General features: G+C 39.7%; 1 protein-coding gene across 1 annotated transcript in view; it reads right to left on the reverse strand.

Moving 5' to 3' along the window:
• Positions 1-335: 335 nt before the first annotated feature.
• CIB2 (calcium and integrin binding family member 2) overlaps positions 336-22,943 on the reverse strand; it is a 38,637-nt gene continuing 16,029 nt past the window's right edge. Inside the window, exons 3-6 of the mRNA XM_010011089.1 lie at positions 15,254-15,365; positions 5,693-5,840; positions 5,401-5,596; positions 336-759 (exon numbers count right to left, since the gene is read on the reverse strand). Of these exons, the coding sequence (XP_010009391.1) occupies positions 738-759; positions 5,401-5,596; positions 5,693-5,840; positions 15,254-15,365 (478 nt within the window). The 3' untranslated portion in view covers positions 336-737. The remainder of the gene's footprint in view (positions 760-5,400; positions 5,597-5,692; positions 5,841-15,253; positions 15,366-22,943) is intronic.

A 22,943-nucleotide genomic window follows, 5' to 3' on the forward strand; every position in this document is an offset into this window, starting at 1 on the left:
CCCTTTGAGAATAAGGACACAGTTTTAACATTTACCTTGGGAAGAAAGGAATTGTGTATACAGTTACCATATACAAAAGGCAAATATTTCAAGTTTCATAAGGACATGACAATCCATAAAATACTGGTTGAAGGTAAGCACCAAACCCAGCAACTGCCATTTCTGGGACTGAAAGGCAAACCTGGGATGTGGTTGTCTTCAACACTGGGACCATGATCTTGACTGCAGTTTTTTCACCGAAGATAATTTCCATGCAAGATCCCCAGCTGTACAACACAGTGATAGAGGCATCTCATTACTTAAGGCCCTTGCTTTCTTTCAAATACTTTTGGAAAAGCCATCAAAGCTAATCTTTCTGTCCTTTTTTTAATTTTTTGCACTTTTAAGAGCAGTATTAAATATTCATAAATATAAAAACTATGTGGAAACACCTTTAACAATATTCTGATTCTGCCTGTTTAAAAAAAGAGAGAGGAAAAAAAAAGAAACCCCACAACCCAACAACCAACGATCCTCGCCAAAGTGCTTGGCCAGCAGTGGAGATAAAAATGTGACTGTTACAAATATCCTGTGGATCACATGATGCATCTGCCTCTCCGTGGACCAGAATTATTTCAGTACTTTCTGCTGAGTTCTAAGAAGCCATAATTAGAGGACAAAAGCCCCCAAAGTGCCTGAGATTCAGAAAGGCTGGACTGGCAAGTCATTTCTGATAACACTGGCTCACAGAAACATCTTCAGATTCTTATGTGGAAAGTACTGCAAAGGAAAGAAAAATATTAAGAGATATAAATACATCTGTCATTATGCACATTTTCCTTCAAGTACAAAAAGGAAGGTGCTGTGTAATGCATCTGAATCTCTTCTCTCACGTTCTCAGAAAGATTTAAGCATCCTGGGAGAAAACTCCACCTTCTGAAAATATTAGGGAGGCAAGCTTAGCACTGGAGTAAATCAAGTGTAAGTTGACCTATTTATTGGATATACAGCAGAGCTAAATGTTTCCCAGTGGTACTTTTGCTATGGCACAGAATTTGGGTTCCTAAGCAAGTCAGAATAGGCAGATAAATTTGTTGTTTCTCTTGCTAAGAGCAAGAGACCCTGATTTTATCTTCTTTCTATTTGCACTCTGAAATAGGCAAGCAGTATGCCTTACTACTGCCATCGGTTTTCAGAAGAACTCCTGAGCATCTTTACAGGACAGTAAAAGACAATTTAAAGAGGGCATGCTGAAAGCTCACTTTCTTTAGGTAGCAATCTCTATTCAACATCACAACAGTGTAAACCATATGTTTCTTTCTTGACTGAAATAATAATGGATCATTATGTATTTTTATATGTAAATTCTACCATTTCGATGCCTACACTGAAAGAAAACTCTAGAAGTTTAGAGTATTTGAGAGGCTGAAGAGTTCTGGATGTACAGGTTTTGGATTTCATCTTACAAAGGCAATGCTCTAACTTATTCACAGCTATTTGATTTGAGTCAGGAATTCACTGAAGGAATGCCTGTAGTATGTATTCAGAGGATATACAATTTCATATTCACAGTGGTAACTAGGAACTTTGTGCGTAGGAATGTCTTCAGTCTGGGTGACACTGAAGGGTATGATGTATAGCAGTCTGGCACACTAGCCTAAGTACCGTGAAAGAAAGCATACAGTGGTGATGCAAAGAGCTTACCAGTACTAATGTTTTACAGAAACAAAAAGATGAACATCCTGTTCACAACTCAAGCAATGTCTAGAGCCCCACGTTAATCCAACCTGTTGAAAAGTTAAGTCCCACACAGGCAAAAAACACAGGAGCTAAAAAATTCACAGCATTGGATGTGAAAAGTCTTTAGTCATGACTCCTTCAAAATAAAAATCCAGCCAAATCTACTTCAGTGGGAATCTATTTATTAGAAACGTCTCGTATCATTTTGTAAATCAAGCTTCTTACTAAGAAGCAGCTAAAATATTCTGTGAAAAACACTGACAATAAATACTCCCTTCCACTGCTTTCTTGCTGAGCATCTCTTGCCCATTTGTCACTAGCTCTAATTTTGGTCCTTGAGAACTAGATAATCTGCCTGTTGGGACAGGTCTTATGAGATGCACATTTCCTATAAGACAGTTTGTGTTACTTCAGCTTCAGGTAGGACTGGAGCCAGGGCATCAACTGTTTTATGGGTGAAGGCCCAGTAAGGTTTCAGAAAAGCTGCATTTCCAATAACACATTGTTGTTTCTCTGTCTAGTTCTGGCAGCTCCCAGGTGTTACTAATGTTATATTCTGCTCAAACTCCATTTCCAATTGTTATAGTATGTTTCACCTTCAGGCATTCAAATAAGCTTAAACTTCCAGGATGATTTATAGAACAATTTCCTGTGGAAAACGTAACCAGTCTTGTAGAACAGAACACTTAGCTAGTGCCAGTTCAGACTGCTAATACTTCCATTAAACTACAAGTGGCATCTTAATGATAGCAAATTTGAGTGAAATAAGCCTACTGGGATCAAATTTTCTGAACTAGCAACTGTCATTATCATTTACAGCTTACCCAAGCTTCTGGGATAACAGCCAAAAATGCATGTATCTTCTTCCCTGGCCAACCATTAGCAGTGTTTTCTTCTGGGCTTAAAAAAAATTCCTCAACCACAGCAGTACAAATCAAGCAGCAGCCTTGTACTGCATCTTCATTTGCCTGACAGCAGTACAGAGCTTGCAAAGACTGTCTGTAGGAGATTAAACTTACACAGGGTCATTAAGTAAAGGTTTGAGAAACAAATGATAAGGAAAATCAGTGGATGAACCTTAGCTTGCACCAGGTCAAAGCCTGGATCATGGTGCCGAAATGAACACCCGCTGTATCTATTAAGTATGCCTGAGAGGATGACAGCTTAAATAAACTCAAACAACATACTGAGCTGTGTGAAAAAGTGCTTCAAAAACACAGTACACATTGTTATGGGAATCTGGCCTTCAAAGGTTTTCCACAAACAGGATAAACAAAGTATTTCTCCTCAGTAATTTCTTATCTCATGTTAATGATGATGACGTTTTACAGTTGGACAGTTCATATGATAAAAGTTCTCAATGTTTGTCAGAAGTCAAGTAAGCACTGGTCCCATATAACAGAGCAGATATCACCTGCTCAAGGAATGGCAGAGCATACTTGTCACTTCATCCCTCTTTTTACTCATCTTCTTGCACTGCTGAGTACCCACCACTCAGGACTTTCCACCCATCTCCTCAGCCTCACAAATCATCACAGACTTGGAGAAGAAAAATAATTATGACAGTCATTTCAACGACTACAGTGGCAAATGCTTTTCCCTGCTTTCTCAGGAAATGTCTGGATTGCACAGCATCCTCAGCTTGTAATTCTCAGTCAGCAGTTTGCAAGTCTCTACAACACAGCAGTAAAGTCATTCATGGCACAGGAAACTTCTGAAACTACAGCTTCTGCTGAGTCTTCAGATCTACCTTCAATTCTTCACATTTGATCTCTGTTCTATACCAGATCTGCAGGTACACTACAGCCTTTTGATTGATTAAAGGAAACTGCCTGACCCCAGCAGCTTCTAATGCAGATAACAGTATAAAGAAAACATTTTCTTAGGTGGAAATATATGTAAATAAAATATTAGAATACCTACTCAGCTGACCCTCGCCATAATGGTGAGATGTATCTTGTTCTAAAAGAGTTTCTGTTGTTACATTTGATTAGTCAAAGAATGCCTGACATGTTTCTAATGTATAAAATGCATCCACATTAACTTTGCGGCATATTCTCTTGAGGCACTGATGTTTCTGACGGTTCACAGGAATCCTGTCCTCATACTCTATTGTAGAATCATTTTGTTCTAATGTCTTTCCTCAGAAATTTCATTAATGAAAGAAATAAACTGTTCTGTGTTCTGCAGGACACTTAAAACTTTGTAAACACCATCAGCATTATCAGTCCAAATTTTGATCCATCTTTATTCTATTCTAATGTTTAACCTTATTTCCTACGAAAATACAGTTTGTTCAATCAGTCTGACTGTGAACTTTGGTGATCCTCCACCGTAATTTCTCAATCTCTTGGCAGAATTCAACAACATGTGACTGAAAGATGACTAAGGTTCTGCCAACTCCTGCAAGCAGGCAGCTGTGTAAAAAAAAGCCACTAAGTGTCCCATGTCATAGAAAGATGAAAAATAATCCTGCGTATTTTCAGACATTAGAAAATCCACATACATGAACCAGTCTTCGCACCTTAACTGCAGCAAAAAATTGCTGCTGAACACCTTCTCAGCTATCAGCCACCTCCCCAGGAGACTTGAGACTGCAGAAACTAGAATTTACTAATTCCAGCATTCCCCAAGCAACTTACAGTCAAGACTGTATACCTGCTTGCAATCGTTGGATTATTTATCTTCCCGGATGTTAGAACTTGGATGTTATCATTATCACTAGACATACAGCAATACTATCAAACTTCACAACAATGTGTATGAGCAAAGATAATGGAAAACACCTTTTCAGGTTATCAAGCATTTACTATTAGACACAGTTAACCCAGACCACTGAAATTTGGGGAGAAATTTAGACCTGGATTTTAGAGCTTCAGTTTACTCTGCCAGTGGATTTAAGATTCAAATATGAACTTCTTCCAATCTGGGAGTATGTTATTTTACCGGCTGGTTCACTGTAATTTCTTAAAGAAGGTCTATCCCCGTATTCCTATAGACTTAACTGTAAGTTTATGTAAGATGTTTTATTAATGTGTAAAAATATCAAGTTATTGTCCTTTTCAAAAGGTCTCTTTAAATATGAAACATGCCAGAAGAACTGCCTTAAGTCAGCAGGGGTTTATCTGCAGATTATTAGGAAGAAACTCTGCAACAACAATAAAAAAAATATCAGTTAGAAACAAACAAACAAAACCCCCAAAACTGGTTAACAGTGGAGATGGGATTACTGCAGTAATTCATCATTTTAATTGATTTTCTGCTACCAGCATGAACTGTACCACTCTAATGCCCTCTAACTCTCATCTTCTCAGCACAAAAGATCAATGCGTTACCATGTGTATTTGTAACGCGTATACAGTATTTACACACATTCCTATTCAGACATCATGGATTCCTGCTAAAGGCTTGAGGACAATATGAATTCAAGCTTAGGTCAAAATCACACAAACAAAAAAGAAAACAAAAACCAAAGAAGGTAAGCTCTTAGCCTTCAAGTTAGGAGAGACCTGGAATATGCTCTCGAAAAGTAAACTGAGTTAGGGTAAGAAGTCATCATCTAGGCAGCTCTTTAGTGAATTACTTATGTCTGGCACTTCTTGTATTTCTTGTGTTACACAGTGATATCCTAAAAAAGTGTCTGAAAATATGGAAGAGACTACCCTTTCCTTAAAACAATACCTGAGGAAGTCTGGTGCTTTGGAAATCATGTTTTCAAAATCTGCAAATCCAAGTTTCCCATCACCATCCATGTCAGCTTCTTCTATTACTTTCTCACAAACCAGGGTGATCTCTTCTGCTGTTAGCTCTTCTCGAGTCAGCTTATTGAGGGTTTGTTCCAAGTCTGATTTACAAATGAAGTTGTCTGTGTTAAAATCTAAACAATAAAAGAACCAAAAGAAAGATCACCAACAACTCTCAAACTCATTTACTTTAAATGAAAAAAGCACACAAAAGCCTCCCAATACAGTACCATAGATCTTGAAGGCATAGATTGCTTTAAGCTCTCTGGGAGCCATTTCACTGAGCACAGAGAACATATCCACAAAGTCATTGAAGCTGAGGCTCCCCTCTCCATCTTCTGAGAAAGATTCCACAATCCTTTCCTTGAAGGGATTCTCCTGTGAAAACAGATATATTTTGGTTTTAGTATTCAGAAGGTCAAACCCCCACAGGGTCACTGTTAATGAGTATTTCACTCCATGGCTGTCTCTTTGAATACAACTTCTCTTTTCTTCCAAAATCCATCTAAAAATTTCCATGTGCATGCTTTAGCAGAAAGTGTCAGCAGAACATGCTGCTGCATAGTACCACTGCTCACCCAGGCTTTCAGCTCCATTGCTGCTCATTCTGTCTAAACTGGTGCTCACCTCATTTCTCCTGTGTGAAACACATGCTCTGTAACTGCAAGGGTAAAGATACTAAGAGTGTGAAGATCATTTGCCTGTAACAGGTTCCTGACAGGGTGTAAGACTGACATGGTCAGCAGGGTTACAGCTCCTAAATGGAGAAGATAGCACACATGAACAGGGCATGAGAGGAGTGGAAGGAAATGGAGATAAGGTGGAAAGCCAATGAAACAGATGGGGTCTTCATGCCACCGGACTGAAGGCTGGAGGAACAAATACTTTAGACAGTAAATATCTGAATTCCACACCTGACTGATATGGCACCGTCAATCCACCATCAGCCAAACCATACCTGCTCATTAAGGATGTAGAGTCACATCCCAGGAGAATATTGCAGAAAAGTCTTTCATTTTCACTCTGATAAACATCAATATCCTACCTCTGGTTGAACTTACTACAGGACTCCAGAGTTTTAAATGGAGTTTCATCTCTGCAGGAGATGATACTAAGATCTTTTTCTAGCACTCTATCAGCCAAGTTGGTGTCGAGCTGATCCTGAATCAGACAATATTCTAGAACCATAAACACACAAGCAAGCATAAGTTGCTTTACTACTCTCATGTCCAAACAGAATGTTCTTACGGTAACACAACTACGTGAAAACCCAAAATAAATTTATAGCTATGTCTATAAAACTGGGAAAAATCAATTCAATTATTTACAGTGAGGGTCGTGAGACACTGGAACAGGTTGCCCAAAGAAGTGGTAAATGCTCCACCCCAGGCAGTGTTCAAGGAGCCTTGGGAGACATGATTTGGTGTGAGGCATCCCTGCCCATGGCAGCAGGGGTGGAACTGGATGATCTTAAGATCCTTTCAAACCCAAACCGTTTTGTGATTCTATGAATTTAGTTGAAAACGAACAAACCACACACACATCATTTGGGCTGTGAGCAGCAACTCATCAAAGCTGTTCTACAGATCATACCTGAAGCCAAAACACAGACTGATCTCCCATAAAAGTAAACAGCTCTGGTGGTGGCATATCATGTTCATTATTTTTAATATGCATGCAGCATTTTATTGGGCTTTAGAAGAAGCAGTATTGTGAAAGCTCAGAGCTCGATTGCATATCCTAAAAAAATACAAGCAGCATGTCCAAAGCAAAGGTACTTGAACAGATTGATGTTTCATATGTATGTAGTATCCTTCACCTTAAAGGAACATAAAGTACGTTACAAGAATTGGGCTACTTACCACTAATATGCAGCTGCCTCTAAAGTGAAATTCAACAACTGTTAAATGGTGTGCAGCAGCTTACAACAAGAGCTGAAGATAAAGGTGTTCAACTGAAATCGCAGGGGGAACTTGGAAGCGTAATGATTCTGTCACCCGCACAGAGTTAAGATATATTTTGTTTTAGCCTCAAATAATGAAAAAATTTTAAGAACTCTTGTTAAAAGACAAGCATAGAATACAAAAGCTTAATTTCTCTAAGAGGAATGGGGATCTGCCAAAAGACTCCAATTGGAGTCTGCCAAAAAGGCAAATACCCATCTAATGACAAACCATTAGGGTGAGCGACAATCTTCTAAGGATGTGTGAGATCTGAGAAGCAGACATTGGAAACATAATTCCCTAAGACAATCAGGATTTAAATCCTGTGCTCAGTTCTGTTCCCCTTAGTACAAGAAAGACATTGAGGTGCTGGAGCAGGTCCAGAGAAGGGCAACAGAGCTGTTACAGGGAACTGGGCTGAGGGAACTGAGGTTGTTCAGCCTGAGGAAAAGAAGGCGCAGGGGGGATGTTATTGCTCTCTACAACTCCTTGAAAGGAGGAATAAAGCAAGGTGGGCACCAAGTCTCTTCTCCCAAGTAATAAGTGATATGACAAGAGGAAACAGCCTCGAGCTGCACCAAGGCGGGTTTAGATTGGATGTTAGGAAAAGTTTCTTCACTGAAAGAGTCGTTAAGCACTGGAACAGGCTGCTCAGGGGATTGATGGAGTCATCATCCCTGAAGGTATTTAAAAGACATGTAGATATGGTACTTACAGACAAGGTTTAGTGGTGGACTTGCCAGTGGTTGGTTAATGGTTAGATTCTATGATCTTAAATGGTCTTTTCCAACCTAAATGATTCTAAGATTCAAAATTCACTACTAAATGCTAAGATCACTCCAGTCTTCCTAGCAGAAAGAATGGCCAAGAATAAGGCTGTTTTAATGGATAGATGAAGTAGGGACCACAAAGCCATAAGATCAAGTGACAGCCCATTAAAGCAGTCAATACTAAATTCCAATTCTCCTACAGGGCTCCATGACCAAAGTAATTCTACGACAGAGAGTGTGCCTACAGATTTCAAAGGGTACAAGAGTAATAAGCTCACTGTGCTCTGAGCTGAATACATAAGGCTGAGCTCACTGTTTCGATGAAGACAAAACCAGGCCAAATGAAAATAAATAAGACATTAAATAGAGTAGAAAAGAGGGATTCTTGAAAAGGAAAAGACAACAGCCTCAAAAAAGCAGCAGGTCACCTCTCTCAATAGTCTCAGAATGAAAAACAACACCCCAGAATCAGCCAGATGGCTGAAAGTCACTGTAAAAGGATATGCAACGATCACTCGCATCACGTGCATGATGTGTAGAGGAGGCAGAGCAGATGTGCATCTGTGGGTACTGCTAAGGCTAAAGTATCTGACTTGAGTGCTTGGAATTATGCCTGTTTTGGTCTGAATATGCATACAGACACCCAGTGCAAAACAATTGGTTTTATTGTTTCAAATTGTCCTTTTATTAATAACCCAAAGTAAGATTCATTTGGGCTCAAATACATCAAAAGGCCCATTTTCTTCCTAAAAATACAGAAAAAAATAGGTGTATCTGTTAAATAGTTAATATTAGAGAATAGTAAACATCCGAGTAAATGAGAAAACGTGTTAGAAAAATCATCTTTTTTATTTCTAATATATGTACTGCTTTCTTTGGAACAAACCTCATCGAACTAAGTGTCATGGTAACAGTTGTAAAGTGACATCTTAGAGGTGGTATTGGGTAACAAACAGGGAGTACACAGATGCAAATGTCCCTATCAGGACTGAGTATCAAACCCAGGACTTTCTGCATTAGAAATGCTAGGCATAAGTTCCCTGACTCAATAAGCATATTGCAGTTGCATAAGATGAATTATCTATCTATCTGGCATGTTAGAGATCTTGAAAATACAGATGAACTACAATAGAGATCTATTTGGCAAAGAGTTATTGAAGAAGCATGCTTGGGTCTAAAATCTAAATGAAAAATAAAATCTTTCCTCATATTGATTCCTTTAACTTTCTCATATTATGTGTCTTCAGGCAGTATATCTGCAGCTTACACAATGGAAAGTATTAGCTTACCTTCACAGATACTTTTCACATCCTTTCTGTAATTTCATTACCTCTGCTCTAAAGAGCACAGATTAGGGTTCCGTAATATTTAAAGGAAAAGCTATGGGGGAAGGGAGTAAAATGATACTGTTCCTTAATAGATTGCTTTCCCTCAAGCACTAATTGTTTAAAAAAGAATCCTTTTAGAACTAGAAACTTACCCTTGTCTTGTTAAAAAGCTCCTTCTGTCCTCTTACAGCAAAAATGAGAGAAGAGACAGAAACAGAACTTTGTTACAGTTGAAACTCTGCTGTTTTGCAGGTTGATGCTGCTGTTGTGGCTTTGGATAACCCTCCTAAATGTGCCATCCACCTTTTTAATGATCACTTCCTCTACTCAGATAACTGTGTGACAACATGTGACATACATTTTTGAATGACACGTGGCATCTATTCCAGCACACATATATAGAACACATACAACAACACATAGCCATTAGTTTTCTAAGAAACTATTACAGGGTTTACTCCTGAAATTACAGCTGAAAATTACCAAGTCACTTGTTACTTCTCTAGTTTCCCTCACAGGCTCTTGGAAAGGACTGAGCTGTCCTTTTGCCCTATTCATTTTGCAGCTTAACAAATTAAAGTACTGTATCCTATTTTCACAAGCTGACTACATTCTGGAAATTAAAGGTTGCAAGTAAAGTTGCAAGATAGGTCAAGATAACAGAGCTGGACAGTCACTACAAAACACTTCTCATTTTATGCCTACAGAAACATAATGATCATTTTCTCTTTTGTATTTGAACATAAGTCCCCACTGACATTAGGGAAGATAGTTAATGCTCTAAGTAGTTTTAGATATGACTTCCTTATACCTAACCTAAAACTCCCCTGTTTAAGTTTGAACCCATTGCCCCTTGTGTCCTATTGCTACAGGCCCTGATGAAGAGTCCCTCTCCAGCACACTTGTAGGCCCACTTCCTGCTCTGAGGTCTCCACACAGCTCCTCTTCTCCAGGCTGAACAGCCCCGATGTTCTCAGCCTGTCTTTGTATGGGAGGCGCTCCAGTTCCTTATCATCCTCGTGGCCCTTCTTTGGACTTGTTCCAACAGTCCAGGTCCTTCTTTTGTTGGGGACACCAGAACTGAACTAGAAATAACTAACTGGATGCAGAGATGAGAAATTTGGGATGAGCTGCAGAAAAAGATTGGCCAGAGCAGGGGTGGGGGTTTGGGAAGAATCAACCTGCTCTCTCAAGTGTCATTGCCTTTACATGGGAAGCGTTGAAACTCTGGACCCATTGAAATCACTTCTAAAATTCCATCCTATTAAAAGTGTAGGAAGTGTTTTCATCTTATTTTGAAACCACTCGCATGCATTCATGTTTGGACTTACCAAAAATAGGGTGCTAACACTGCTTCTGAAATGTGTGATCAATTTGCTGTCCCCCGAGTGTCCTTTCTCTCTCCTGACTGATTCCTGTGGTCAGTCTGTTTCTGTAGTGTGTAGATTTATGAACTACCTTACTCACTGCTGCAGCTAATGACAAGGCCTGCGAGGATCAATGAAGATACTGCATGAGCCAAAAAAAAAAAAGAAAGCAACGGACTGTAAAATGAATGAAACAAAAATGGTTCCCCTCCAGGAAGTCCTTTTATGCCCAACTCCTGACAGAAGAATTGCTCTACACTACAATAACCAGAGACAGGCCACACACCAAGTTGAAGATTCAGACAATCAGGGATGGATGTGCCACAAAGAAGATGGCCACCTTATGAGCCTGTACAGCTCATAAGTGATCTCTGTCATCAGGTTACATTCCTGTGTTTTGTTCTGTGGGAATGATGGGGATAATGCAAGTGAAATTCGTTTTGTTTTGAAATAAAGATGCTTTTGCTTCTACATGGTCTCACCCTGAACAGCCCACATCATTGCTACAATGCTGCAATATTTATCACTGCAGTCTCACAGGTGTCCATATGCCCTAAAGTTATTTTATTAGGTTGCTGCCTGTGTAACAAAGATCTTCAAAATTAGAGAACAGAGACTGCACTGAAGCAGATGGAGTAAACTAGCTCTGGTAACTTCAGTGTAATGGTAGATCTAATCAACTTAAAGCATCTGCCCCTTCTTTATTTATTTATTTCTTGTCCTGACTTTCAACTTTTAAGAATCATGAGCTTGTGAATAATTCATCACAAATTCAAGTAAGTGAGCATCAGCTGGTTTTTATTATTATTTTTAAATACAAAAATCCTGGCTCAAAACATTAATGCATGAGGTAAAGATCTTTCTTTACAGTGGCAGAATCTAATTTAGGAAAGTGCATTATTGATTCTATCCATTTGTCAGAATGTGCAGTGGTATTGTGCTCGGCACTGCCAGTAACTAGAAATATAATGTGTATATGAAAAAAGCCAGGTGCATTGAAATTATCACTAATTTTAGTAGAATTCAATAGACATTTAGTTCATTTAGTTCTATTTTAAGATTTCAATGTTGGCTTTGTCTTCGCCTTGATGAAAATCTACTGAAGAAAGAAAACACCGTAGCAATTTATTTAGTGCTCTGGTCAAGTTGCAAAGGTTAAAGATATATTTTTTTTCTTCATATATGAGCTAAAGTTACTACGTAGATAGCTTGGAAAATGAACTCTAGGGGAAAGACTCTTCCTGCCCTCTCGCATCTGGGCAGGTACTCACCAAATGTTCTATGACTAGATTGACTGGTTTATAACAGAGGTCCTCGGTGACATTTTAGTATTTTTCAGTGTCAAAGTTTTGAAAGAGTTACAGAGGAAGATCTAGTCTCTTCTAACTGATATTTTACTGGAAACAACCTCACTAGCTACTGAAAGCACTTTCTCTATGAACTGCTAGAATTCCTGAAATAAAATGAGTAGTCTGACAGCAATATTTGCAAGGTTCTTCCACAGCCTTCTGAGACTTGGGAGAGAATTATTATAAAATCCAACATTGAATATTGTCCTGTTATTTTCATAAAATCTAGTTCCATTACACTGGAGATATCTGCTAAAGCTGGGTCAGAAAGCCTTGAAGACTTGATGTCATGCAACAAGATAAATTATGATCCACTTCACATATGGAAGCCTATTAGGAAGTCTGTTATCATTACCACCTAAGATCACTAAGGTAGTGAGATATTCTCCTGTATCTTAAAATCTAATCATAGTCCAGTATAAAATTTCTGGTTTATCTCAAGTACCAGACTGCCTAAAGTCTTCACTAAATAAGCGTTTTCTTAACTGTTCAATCCTGTGTCACTGAAGCCAGAAAGAATGTGTGTGATCATCATTTCTCACCTCCCTTACTGAACTCAGCTTTTATTTTTTCACAAATCAACTCTCAGCAATCTGGCAGCTCAACTCTGAAGTCACGTAACCAAGAGAGAGAATTTCACATGGCACACGTAACCAAGAGAGAGAATTTCACATGGCACTATCAAGATCCTAGAGACACCACTGACCGTCTATACCAGAAGTGCCAGTAGAAGCACCTAAGACGCTACAGTGATGAATGAGTTGCAGACACTTGCAGTAATGGATGAATGAATCAAAACCCCTTGGGGATGATACATTTTACCACAAGGAGAAGAATTCAATATCTATGCAGAAGCAAAAATAGCAGATGGCTGAAAATAATCAGAATACTTCAAGATATTTAGACAATACTATTTCATCCTGCCAGCTACTAAAAAAGCTGTGTAGTTTATATTCACATAGTTAAGACTATTAGTAATTTTTTGGTACTGTATTCCACACAACATTGATTTGCATTTAATACAGCTGCCCATCCAACATCAGAGCATTTCAGTAAGGCAAATATTCCTATTTCAAGATGAAGAATCATCTTCCTTTTGTACTAGCTGCTGTTTCAAATAACTGCTTCCAAGTAACTGCTAAGAGCAGGTCCTTAGATTATATCATCTCAGGCAAACCTCTCCTGGCCATTAAGAATAAATCCAGCAGATCTAGGGACTGCTTCTAGAGGAGATGTATACAGTGATCCTTCTGATGGCAATCTGTGGCATTCTGATCCAAAAAGCACTTAAGTCATTTTTGCAGACTAATGCTGTCCTTGCCAAAATGTCTTGTGACAATGAATTCCTCAATATATCCACACTATGGCAGCTGTCTGTCTGTAATTTCATGGAATACTTCCTTGTCTCTGTGAAAAGTTGTGCATGACTGTTCTCTATTCACCTGGTGGTATCTTAATCTGATCCTATGATCTTGTACAAAGATGACTTAGAGCAGGCTTTCCAATTCCTAACTTTTAGCTCCATTGAGTCATTTAATACTAGACTTTAGAATACAGCCTGAGGGGCTTATGAGGTCTGCTTGTGCTAGCAACTTCTAGCAGGCTACTGGTTTTGATACCTACTTATACCTTATACTTAATTCTAGATAATCAAGTTGGAAACCTTTGTTGCTATCTCCAAATGGAACTTAATTTGAGGTAACTAAAACATAAGGCATTTTCCACAAGTGTTTGTCATTCTGTCTGTTGACTAATTTCCTTTTTTGCATAATAAGAAAAACAATATAAACATTTATGCTATACAAAACTTATGTGAAATATTTATAAGACATCTGAATGGTTATGGCTGTACTTTTTCTCCCTCTCACATATTCCATATCTTACAACATTAAGGAAGAACTTCTGTATCATTAAAATGAAGTGGAAGGCCATAAATTACAAGGTTTTTATGGCATGGCTCTTTAAAAGCTTAATAATACTTCATGCAAGTGTAGCAGTGAACCAATAGTTGTATCATCATGATAAAAATTTAAAGCTGTCAAATAATTCGCATACATAAAAGAAAGCCGAATTCAATGAACTGTTTAAAAAATAAAAATAAAAATCTATATTTGTCCCATTAAAACCATATTCGATTGTGGAACTGACAAAATAGTAACAAAAAATAATCTGGCAAATTTCCTGTCAACACACTGAGATAAGAACTTCTGATTGCCAACCAGCTTTTCACACAAATCCCACTGGCTTCTAAGGATCAATATATAGAAAATGGAAAGACCACTAGATTTATATATCCTACTCATTTAACATCTATCCCAACTATCTCTGTGAGACAGACATCCACCTAAATACTTTCCAGTTTCTGGGGCTAGCTTTGCCCTTGAACAGTAACAGGAAGGGGAAGACCTTACTTGGAATATTGTGTGCAGTTCTGGTGTCCTCAACATAAGAAGGACTGGAGTTGTTGGAGCAAGTCCAGGGGAGGCCATGAGGATGGTCAGGGGCTGGAGCACCTCCCGTATGAAGACAGGCTGAGAAAGTTGGGGCTGTTCAGCCTGGAGAAGAGAAGCTGCGTGGAGACCTCAGAGCAGCTTCCAGTGTCTGAAGGGGGCCTACAAGGATGCTGGAGAGGGACTCTTCGTTAGGGACTGTAGTGGTAGGACAAGGGGTAATGGGTTTAAACTAAAACAGGGGAAGTTTAGATTAGATCTAAGGAAGAAGTTCTTCACAGTGAGGGTGCTGAGGCACTGGAATGGGCTGTCCAAGGAAGTTGTGAATGCTCCATCCGTGACGGTGTTCAAGGCCAGGTTGGACAGAGCCTTGGGCGATATGGTTTAGCGCGAGGTGTCCCTGCTCATGGCAGGGGGGTTGGAACTAGATGATCTTAAGGTCCTCTCCAACCCAAACCATTCTGTGATTCTGTGACCTCAGCATGCCCCATTGCTTCAGGATATCAAACTCACATGGCAAAACCTCTTCTGGCAGATGAGCTGCATAACTTAAGACACAGTTTGTAAGCAGTCAGAAGTGATACCTTTAGCTCAGGCATGTTTATTATAAGCTGCATAGGTAGTTTAACATCTGGGTCCTTTGTATAGTCCATGGGCACAACGTTTGGTGCCATTTCATGGTATCGGCCATGCAACCTGGAAACAAGCAGAAAAAAGACAGCCAATAACCAATTTTAAATAACCAATTCCATTCATACAGTAATCAGACACAAATTTGTCTTGCAGCTCTAATTATTTTTTTTAGTGACAAGTCTGAGCCCACCAAATTCCCATCTTTTTGACAAAAAGAGGGCTTTGATGCAGTATCTAGCACTACTGCTACTAACACCCATGTGTAAATTGAGGTACGTAACTAAGTGGTGTTTCACACTCTCTGTATGTATTATTTAAGCACCGTATATATTGGTAGATGCACATAAGTAGGCCTGGGCCAATGTACTAACACTGTGAGTAAAATCCAGGAATCACATCTGAGTGCGATATATTTAGCATGAATGTATGACCTGCCAGTACTCTATGTGTAAGAATAGGAAGGAAGATTAAGTAATTGCTCACAGAAAACTTAGAAAACATCATAAATGTAATGTACTATAAAATGGAACTTTTATCATATGTGAAAATTTGTCTTACAAGTAATTCATAAACTGCTAAGGGCAGAAGGTGATCATTTTGCTATGCCTTATGTACTAACACAGAGTATTCTGGTCTCTCATTAGGTCACATGTGCTATTTATATATATCTAAAAGCTATGTTTATTGTTTTGTGACTTATTTTCATTATAACAAAAAAATAGGTATAGTATCAACTGCAAATCAAGATTAACATGTTTGGTACAGCAGAACATAAACAAACTGGTAATACAGCAGGTAGTATCTCACCAACCCCTGCACCTTTCCAGCTCTAGTTTCAGCAAGCCCTCAGTCAGCCTCACAAGCAACTGAGCTATTTCAGATTCATGAGGGCAATGAAGTTCAAAAACTGGGAGGAAATTATCTACAAGCATCTCTTTTCTCAGCATCTCTTTGGGCATGATTATGGTGTGCCACAAAGCACATGAAATGGAACACAGAAACATGTTTTGTCTGGATCTTAGCAAACTAGTGTCTTTACACTGTGCAGCCATATAGGAAATTAATTATCCACTGATCTAAGCATATTTCAGCTACTGACCACAGCTCATCCTGACATTTCATAAATACTGTGTAGTTCAAGATGAACAGCCATTTCCCACTCCAGCAACTGATTTCTCTGTTGTAAAGAGCACCTACAAAGATGCCCCTAAATATAACAGAAAAAACCCAGCTTAAAAGCACTTGAAGGAAAGCAAACCTTTCAAATCAAATACCCACCTATGGATTTTCCTTTTAAAGCCAGAATACTGAAATGGTGTTCTGGTCTTGATGAAAATAACACATTCATCATTGGAACAGCTTGACCATTGTGGGCACCTCTTCAAAACACACTAGCATGTAGCACCTGCTTATTTTAACTGCCAAGATTGCCTTCTCTGCTTTCTCTGGTATTAGACTTCTCTGCCTTCACTCTGTCTCCTCCAACAGGACTATGAATACAGACACCGAGTTGGGCATCTGAAAGGAGTTCTCCATCATGTCTTTCAGAAGACATGATCTTGGAATAAAGTGATCTGCGTTTTATAGTTTACTAAGTTTGTTACATTAATCTAAAATGCAAGGTATGGAATTTCTCTTAGTTTTCAATAAAGAACTCTCAAGAAACCTCTTGTCTGTACCACAACAATATTGCTGGGTCAATTTCTACTGGGAATAAACATATGACAGAAGTCTGGAAATGTTGTGGGAAAGTACCTGTTATCGAAACACAAGCATATCACAAGAACCTATTAATAGTGACAAAAGAAACAGCCACAACAGTGGGAATTTGAAGTTACTTTAGTACTGGGAATAACCATGTTACAAGTAGAGATAGAATACTAAGATGACAAATAAAAAGTACTTACTACGGGTACATAAAACAGCACTTCACTGTCACCACTGTGACCCACAGAGATCTGGTGCTAGTACTATTTTGACAGAAATATTAAAGCCTCTTATGATGCTCGCCAAATTAAGCAAGAAGTTGTGAAACAAATATCTCCAGAGCAAGTAATATTATTCTAACACAAGAAATATCCTCATAAGGCACATGACAGGTTGCAATGCTGTGTCCCAGGTGCTATTTGCTGTGAAGCAACAATCTTGTTTCAACGCTGAAGGCTTGAAGGGAGAGAGATCTAAGAGAGGACACAGCCACAGCTCTACCAACTGCTTACTGACATTCCTTTTCTCAGGACAAAGGTTTAGTCTCTTTACAACATGCAAAATCAGTGCAAAGCAAAACCATCCTTTATTTCTTGTGCCCGGAAGTGACCATCTTGCCCACAGAAATGAAAACCACCTATTTATATTGAAATGATTCCAAACTCTTCAGCAGCTGGAAGAAGAATCTGATTTTTCAACTGGAAGCTATTGCCCTGTTAATTTCAGGGTACCTAGCAGAACAGTTAGGTTTTGTATTAGAAATGCCTTGCTGGTCCCTAGATATAGGCTACTCTGTGTCTTCATGGATAAGGCCAACAAAAGCACTCCTCTTTTACTGTGGACAGGGCACCAGCAGCAGGTCCACCTGATGGCACCAGGGCAAGTACAATTATTTTGCTTTTCCTACTACTTCAGACAATGAGTTTTTGCAGTTCCATCAAGAAAAATTATCCTAACCTAGCGCATTCACACCTCTGTACAATGTAAATACACTCATTTCAGACAGCATCTCTCAAGAAACTAATTCAAAGCATCCCTCAGAAGGGACTAGATTTTAGCTAAAAGCATTGCTGAAGGACACAGAATAAATAAGTTCCTTTAGCTAGCTGCCACAGATTATAATAGAACAAATTCCTCTTTCCTTTGTGGAAGGAGTCACAGCCAGAAGCACCAAGTTGAACTGACATCTGCTGACAGAACTCAATTTTTACAGTCAAAAAGGAAAACGCATGCCCAGGGATGAGAGGTAGGGAAAAACAACCAAAGCAAGAAAACAACTCCCCCACCAAACATCTTTACCATAACATACAAATGTCCCTACTTATACATGTTAATATGACCAGTTTCTACATCTGTATTTTATTCAGAAACATCCACAATGCAGATGAGGTTTATTTTTACAGAAATCTGTTAAGATAATATGTTTCCAGTCCATCCCTTTAAAGTAAAGTCTTTCTTTTATCTCTGAAGAGGAGCAGAAAGGAGTTGCCAGGCACTAGTAAGCAGCCAGCCTTCCAGCACACAGCTCAGCAGGACTCTGCTAGGATTAGCTGGAAGGCTTCTGATGGACACAGAAACCTGCAAGTAACTAACTGCAGATTTGAGGGCAGCTCTGGTACCCTGTTGTTCTCCCACTAACTCTTCCACTGATTCACCAAATTACTCAAAGATCTGTAGGTATAAGTGCTTTCCACCTGAGTGGATTTCACACTAAAGCATTCAAATGAGTCTGTAGGAAGTGGCTGTGATCCAATTTCTGCAAACTAAATTACAGCAATAAAACAGCCTTTCACATGCTTTTATCTGCAAGGATTCTGCAACTCTATTTGTGCTAGCTTCGTTACATGGCGTGATTAGCTAACATCACAATGAAAAAGGCCATAAGATTTCTCTAGCTTAGGTTCCAAAACCAATATGCAATATATTGCACAGGTTCCATTAGCCTTTATAATAAAACAAACACAAAACCCCAACCAACTGAACAACAACAAAAGACAGTTACACCTTCTCACAAGTTTCTTTATGCTGTCAAGTTCTTCAGGGACACCATGCACTGGTTTATGGCAAACTGGATTGCCAGTCTCTCAAGTGACCAGATTTTGTGGATAACAGGCTGAAGAAATGACAGAGCTGTCTCAGCCTCTTACAGGATTCTGAGAAAGCCACATGTCCTTCTGCATGAGTTTCAGCAACTCTTCTGTTTACTGGAGTAACCCACATTACACTGGGTGAGTACTTACTTTTGGGCAAGGAAACCGGATGCATTCTCTACCACAATGTAAAGATCAGCAGACATGAAGGTTATTTACACCCACAAAACTCCTGCCTTTGTGCAATACATCAATTTGTCATGCCACTGCCATACTTGGACCAAGTACCATGACCCATACTGTGAGTCAGACTCAGTAACCATCTCCCCAGTGCTGCACTGTTTGGCACTGTACATATTACTGTCTGCTCTGACACATCTCCCAGTAACATTAATTACTAACTGTAAATAGAAAATAAACCAACCTCTGTGGTAAAGGCTCTAATATTTTTCCTGTTCTTAGAGAAGCAGAAGGCACTTCAGGTGAGTTGAATAAATCAGAGCAGTTGTGACCTAGAGAGGAAAGGTTTTTTTGTCCTTTTTACTCAACAAGAAGCACGTCTGAAAATAACCGGAAGCTGCTTTAGCTATCAGACCTCTTCACAGAAACATCTGTGTCTTGTCGGGGGTTTTGCAGTGCTGTCTGAACGCACAGATTTGGAAAGATTGCCATTACCACATACAAACCACTACATATACTCAGAAGGCCAGGCCCTTCAACCAGCCTCACTGTCTTTGTAGTAGTGACTACAGATGCTGGAGCAATATTTGCTTCAAAACAATTCTTCTAGATGCATGCAGAAGCATCTTCACCTTCCTGGATGGGCTTTCTTTGTTGCCAGGATGCCTTATGTATCTGCATGGAAGAAGGAGAGGAAAAGCTGGCAGTGTTGACTAGTGTCTTCCCTCCACAGATGACAGCATTTAAGCTTAATGTACTATATTCAAGGATTAAGGCTGTGATTCTGTATCACTTTAACCTAGTCTAAACTCCAACTGCCCTTGCAGATCTTCCAAGCCCATCCACCCACCTCCCTTGCATGAGCACTAACACTTCAGAAACTGCAGTGAGCTTCAGGGAACAGATGTGTTTAAAATCACAGAAGTTTTCGGTCACCTCCTTGGAGTAACTGACACAGTTAAAACTGCAGCACTGCCTGTGCAAGTAAATGAGGGTATACTGTTTGTACTGAATCAACCTAATCAGTAAAGGCAGAACAAGACTTACCCCTGTAGCCAGTAACCAATCAACCGTCAACCCAATCAAACCCAATCAACCAATGAAACCCAAAAGCTGCGTTCAGAACAAAACCCCACCAAAGCACAGTACTGCCCCCGCAGCCCACTGTTTGTTTACGCTAACTTGCAGTCTCCCACTTGTGAGCATTTTACATGGTAAAAGGTGGGTCAGAGTCTGTCCCCACTTCTCAAGGGTGTAGCATCCTGAAGTCAGCAAGGGTGACACTTTGAGGGTATTTGCTGGACGCACTCAACTGGGGTGTCTCATAACAGAGCCTCCAGCTGTACCTGTGCAGACCTAAAAAAGAGATTTCCAAGCTTACACCTGCAGGGATTTTTTAAATTTGCTATTGAGCTTTGAGAGAAATCAGATTGTACTCAAGGTCACCAGTGGGTGTGTTAAAACACAGAGCAGCTCTTCCTTGGCTTGACAGACATAAATCACCACCATTAAATGCCGTGACAACACGTTATAGCTAGCTGGGCTGGGCTGCCTTTGTAATAAGAACTCTGCACTAAAGGAGTGCTGAGAACAAAAGATAAAAGCTTGTAATGGCTCGTTGATTAGAAATAAGGAGAGGCTTTAAAGTGGCCTTTAGAACCTAAAGAACATCTCACCAACTCCCCTCCTGTCTTCATAGTACCAGTCACTTGATTTATGTTGTAAAGGGCAAACATTTTTACTCGGCAATATATATCCAATTTCTTCCTAAAGAACAGGAATCCACTCAGACTTTAACATTACAATCAGACCATCCCTAGGAGTAAATTCTAGATTGCTCTGCATATTCACAGAAAATAAATAGCAAAATGGCTTAACTGGAAGTATGAAAGAAAGCCATGAGTGCTGATGAATGGTCCAATACAGGAGTTGTGGCATGACCTGACCGCAGCCTGCCTGTACAGAATGGAATAATCTCTAGGGCAGCATCAGGTCCAGAGAAGCTTTCTTGTTGCTGTTTAGTTGCACTTTCAGGTATCCATCGCTATCAAAGCTCTTAGCTCTTGTCCAGATGCCAGAGTTGATCAGAACAGCTGGAGAAGGACTTCCTGTAATATGCAGAGAAGAATTCACCACTCCAGAGACCAGCAGGAGCACTGACAAGCCTATCCACAGCCCTGGAAGCAGACAGATCTCAAGATGCGAATGCACAGACTGCAGGACAGAATGCATCATGCTGATGCAAAGACACTGATGGGAACTGACTTACAACTGATGCTGCAGAGGCTGTAGCCCCGTGCCAATGCAGACTGTTGAGGTGCACATACTCTCTTGTCCTACAGTGCTAATATTGCAGGTGGACAAATGTGTGATTGGAGAGCTGGGGAACAGGTCCAGACAGACCTATATCCGTAAGCCTGACACACACAGAGAAGTTGCCATAGCTCAGAGAGGAGTTTCTTTAATCTGGGGCTGAGAAACTGAGGAAGGAGAGGCCTTAGGGGCTGCCTGCAACTGATAAGGATAAGTACTTTCAGAGTCTCACATTCATGCTATACATTTGCAAACTGCTTTGGCAACAACAGTTAAATGTTGCATATGGTAACTAAGGCATAAATCTCTAGTGCAGCATTCCCTCGGTGAATTCCTGCCTCCAAGGACTGCGAGAGTTTAGAACAGAAAGGGGTCTACCATTTGAAATTAGAACAAAAATAACAGGAAACTGGGTTCCACATATGAAGGCACCAGTCTGATGGAAACTGGAATCACAACTCACTAAATTGCCATCCTTTGACAAAAGAATAAAGAACAAAGAATAGTGAGAAACTCAAGCTGGAGGAGTTAAAAGGTGAAGGCATTTGTTTATATTTCTATTACTGGCATGCCTTGTCCCTTCTGTGCTTTCCACTTGAAGTTATTAACTGGACGCAGAAATCAGATTGTTAAAAGGCAGCATAAAAGGAAGAGAAAAGGTGGATAGATGAGTCTTCTGCTAGCTTTTAGTTAACATGTCAAGTGTTCCTTCATCTCTGCAATGCAGCAGTAGGAATTAATTCAACACCAGATAAAAATCCTCCTGAACCATCTGCAGTAAAATTAAACAGAAATTGCGCACAAGAAATGTTTGGGGCAGATCATTTGTAATAAATTTACACGAAAAGATCTAGTTGCACTTAGGAAGGCTTTGCTTTTCAATGCACATAACTGCTGTTCACTACCTGATGCATAGTAAGTCTAGAGAAAACCGGGTTAGAGTGCTTTTCCTTCCTTGAAGCACCATGAAAATCCTGCTCCCAGGCCCCTCTGCTGCTGGTGATTAAATATGAAAAATAAAACCCACACAATGGCTGAGGCTGCAAGGGACTTGTGGAGCCATCTGCTCCAACCTCTACCAAGCAGGGGCACCTAGAGCAGGTTGCTCAGGACCATGTCCAGATGGCTTTTGAATATCACCCTCAAAGGAGATAAAAAAGATTTATTATTATTTATTAATAATAATCACAGAATGATTTGGGTTGGAAAGGACCTTAAGATCATCTAGTTCCAACCCCCCTGCCATGGGCAGGGACACCACACATGAAACCATGCTACCCAAGACCATGTCACCATCCAGCCTGGCCTTGAACACTGCCAGGGATGGAGCATTTACCACTTCTCTGGGCAC

The sequence above is a fragment of the Nestor notabilis genome, unplaced genomic scaffold (assembly GCF_000696875.1).
Source record: "Nestor notabilis isolate BGI_N333 unplaced genomic scaffold, ASM69687v1 scaffold1023, whole genome shotgun sequence".
NCBI lineage: Eukaryota > Metazoa > Chordata > Aves > Psittaciformes > Psittacidae > Nestor > Nestor notabilis.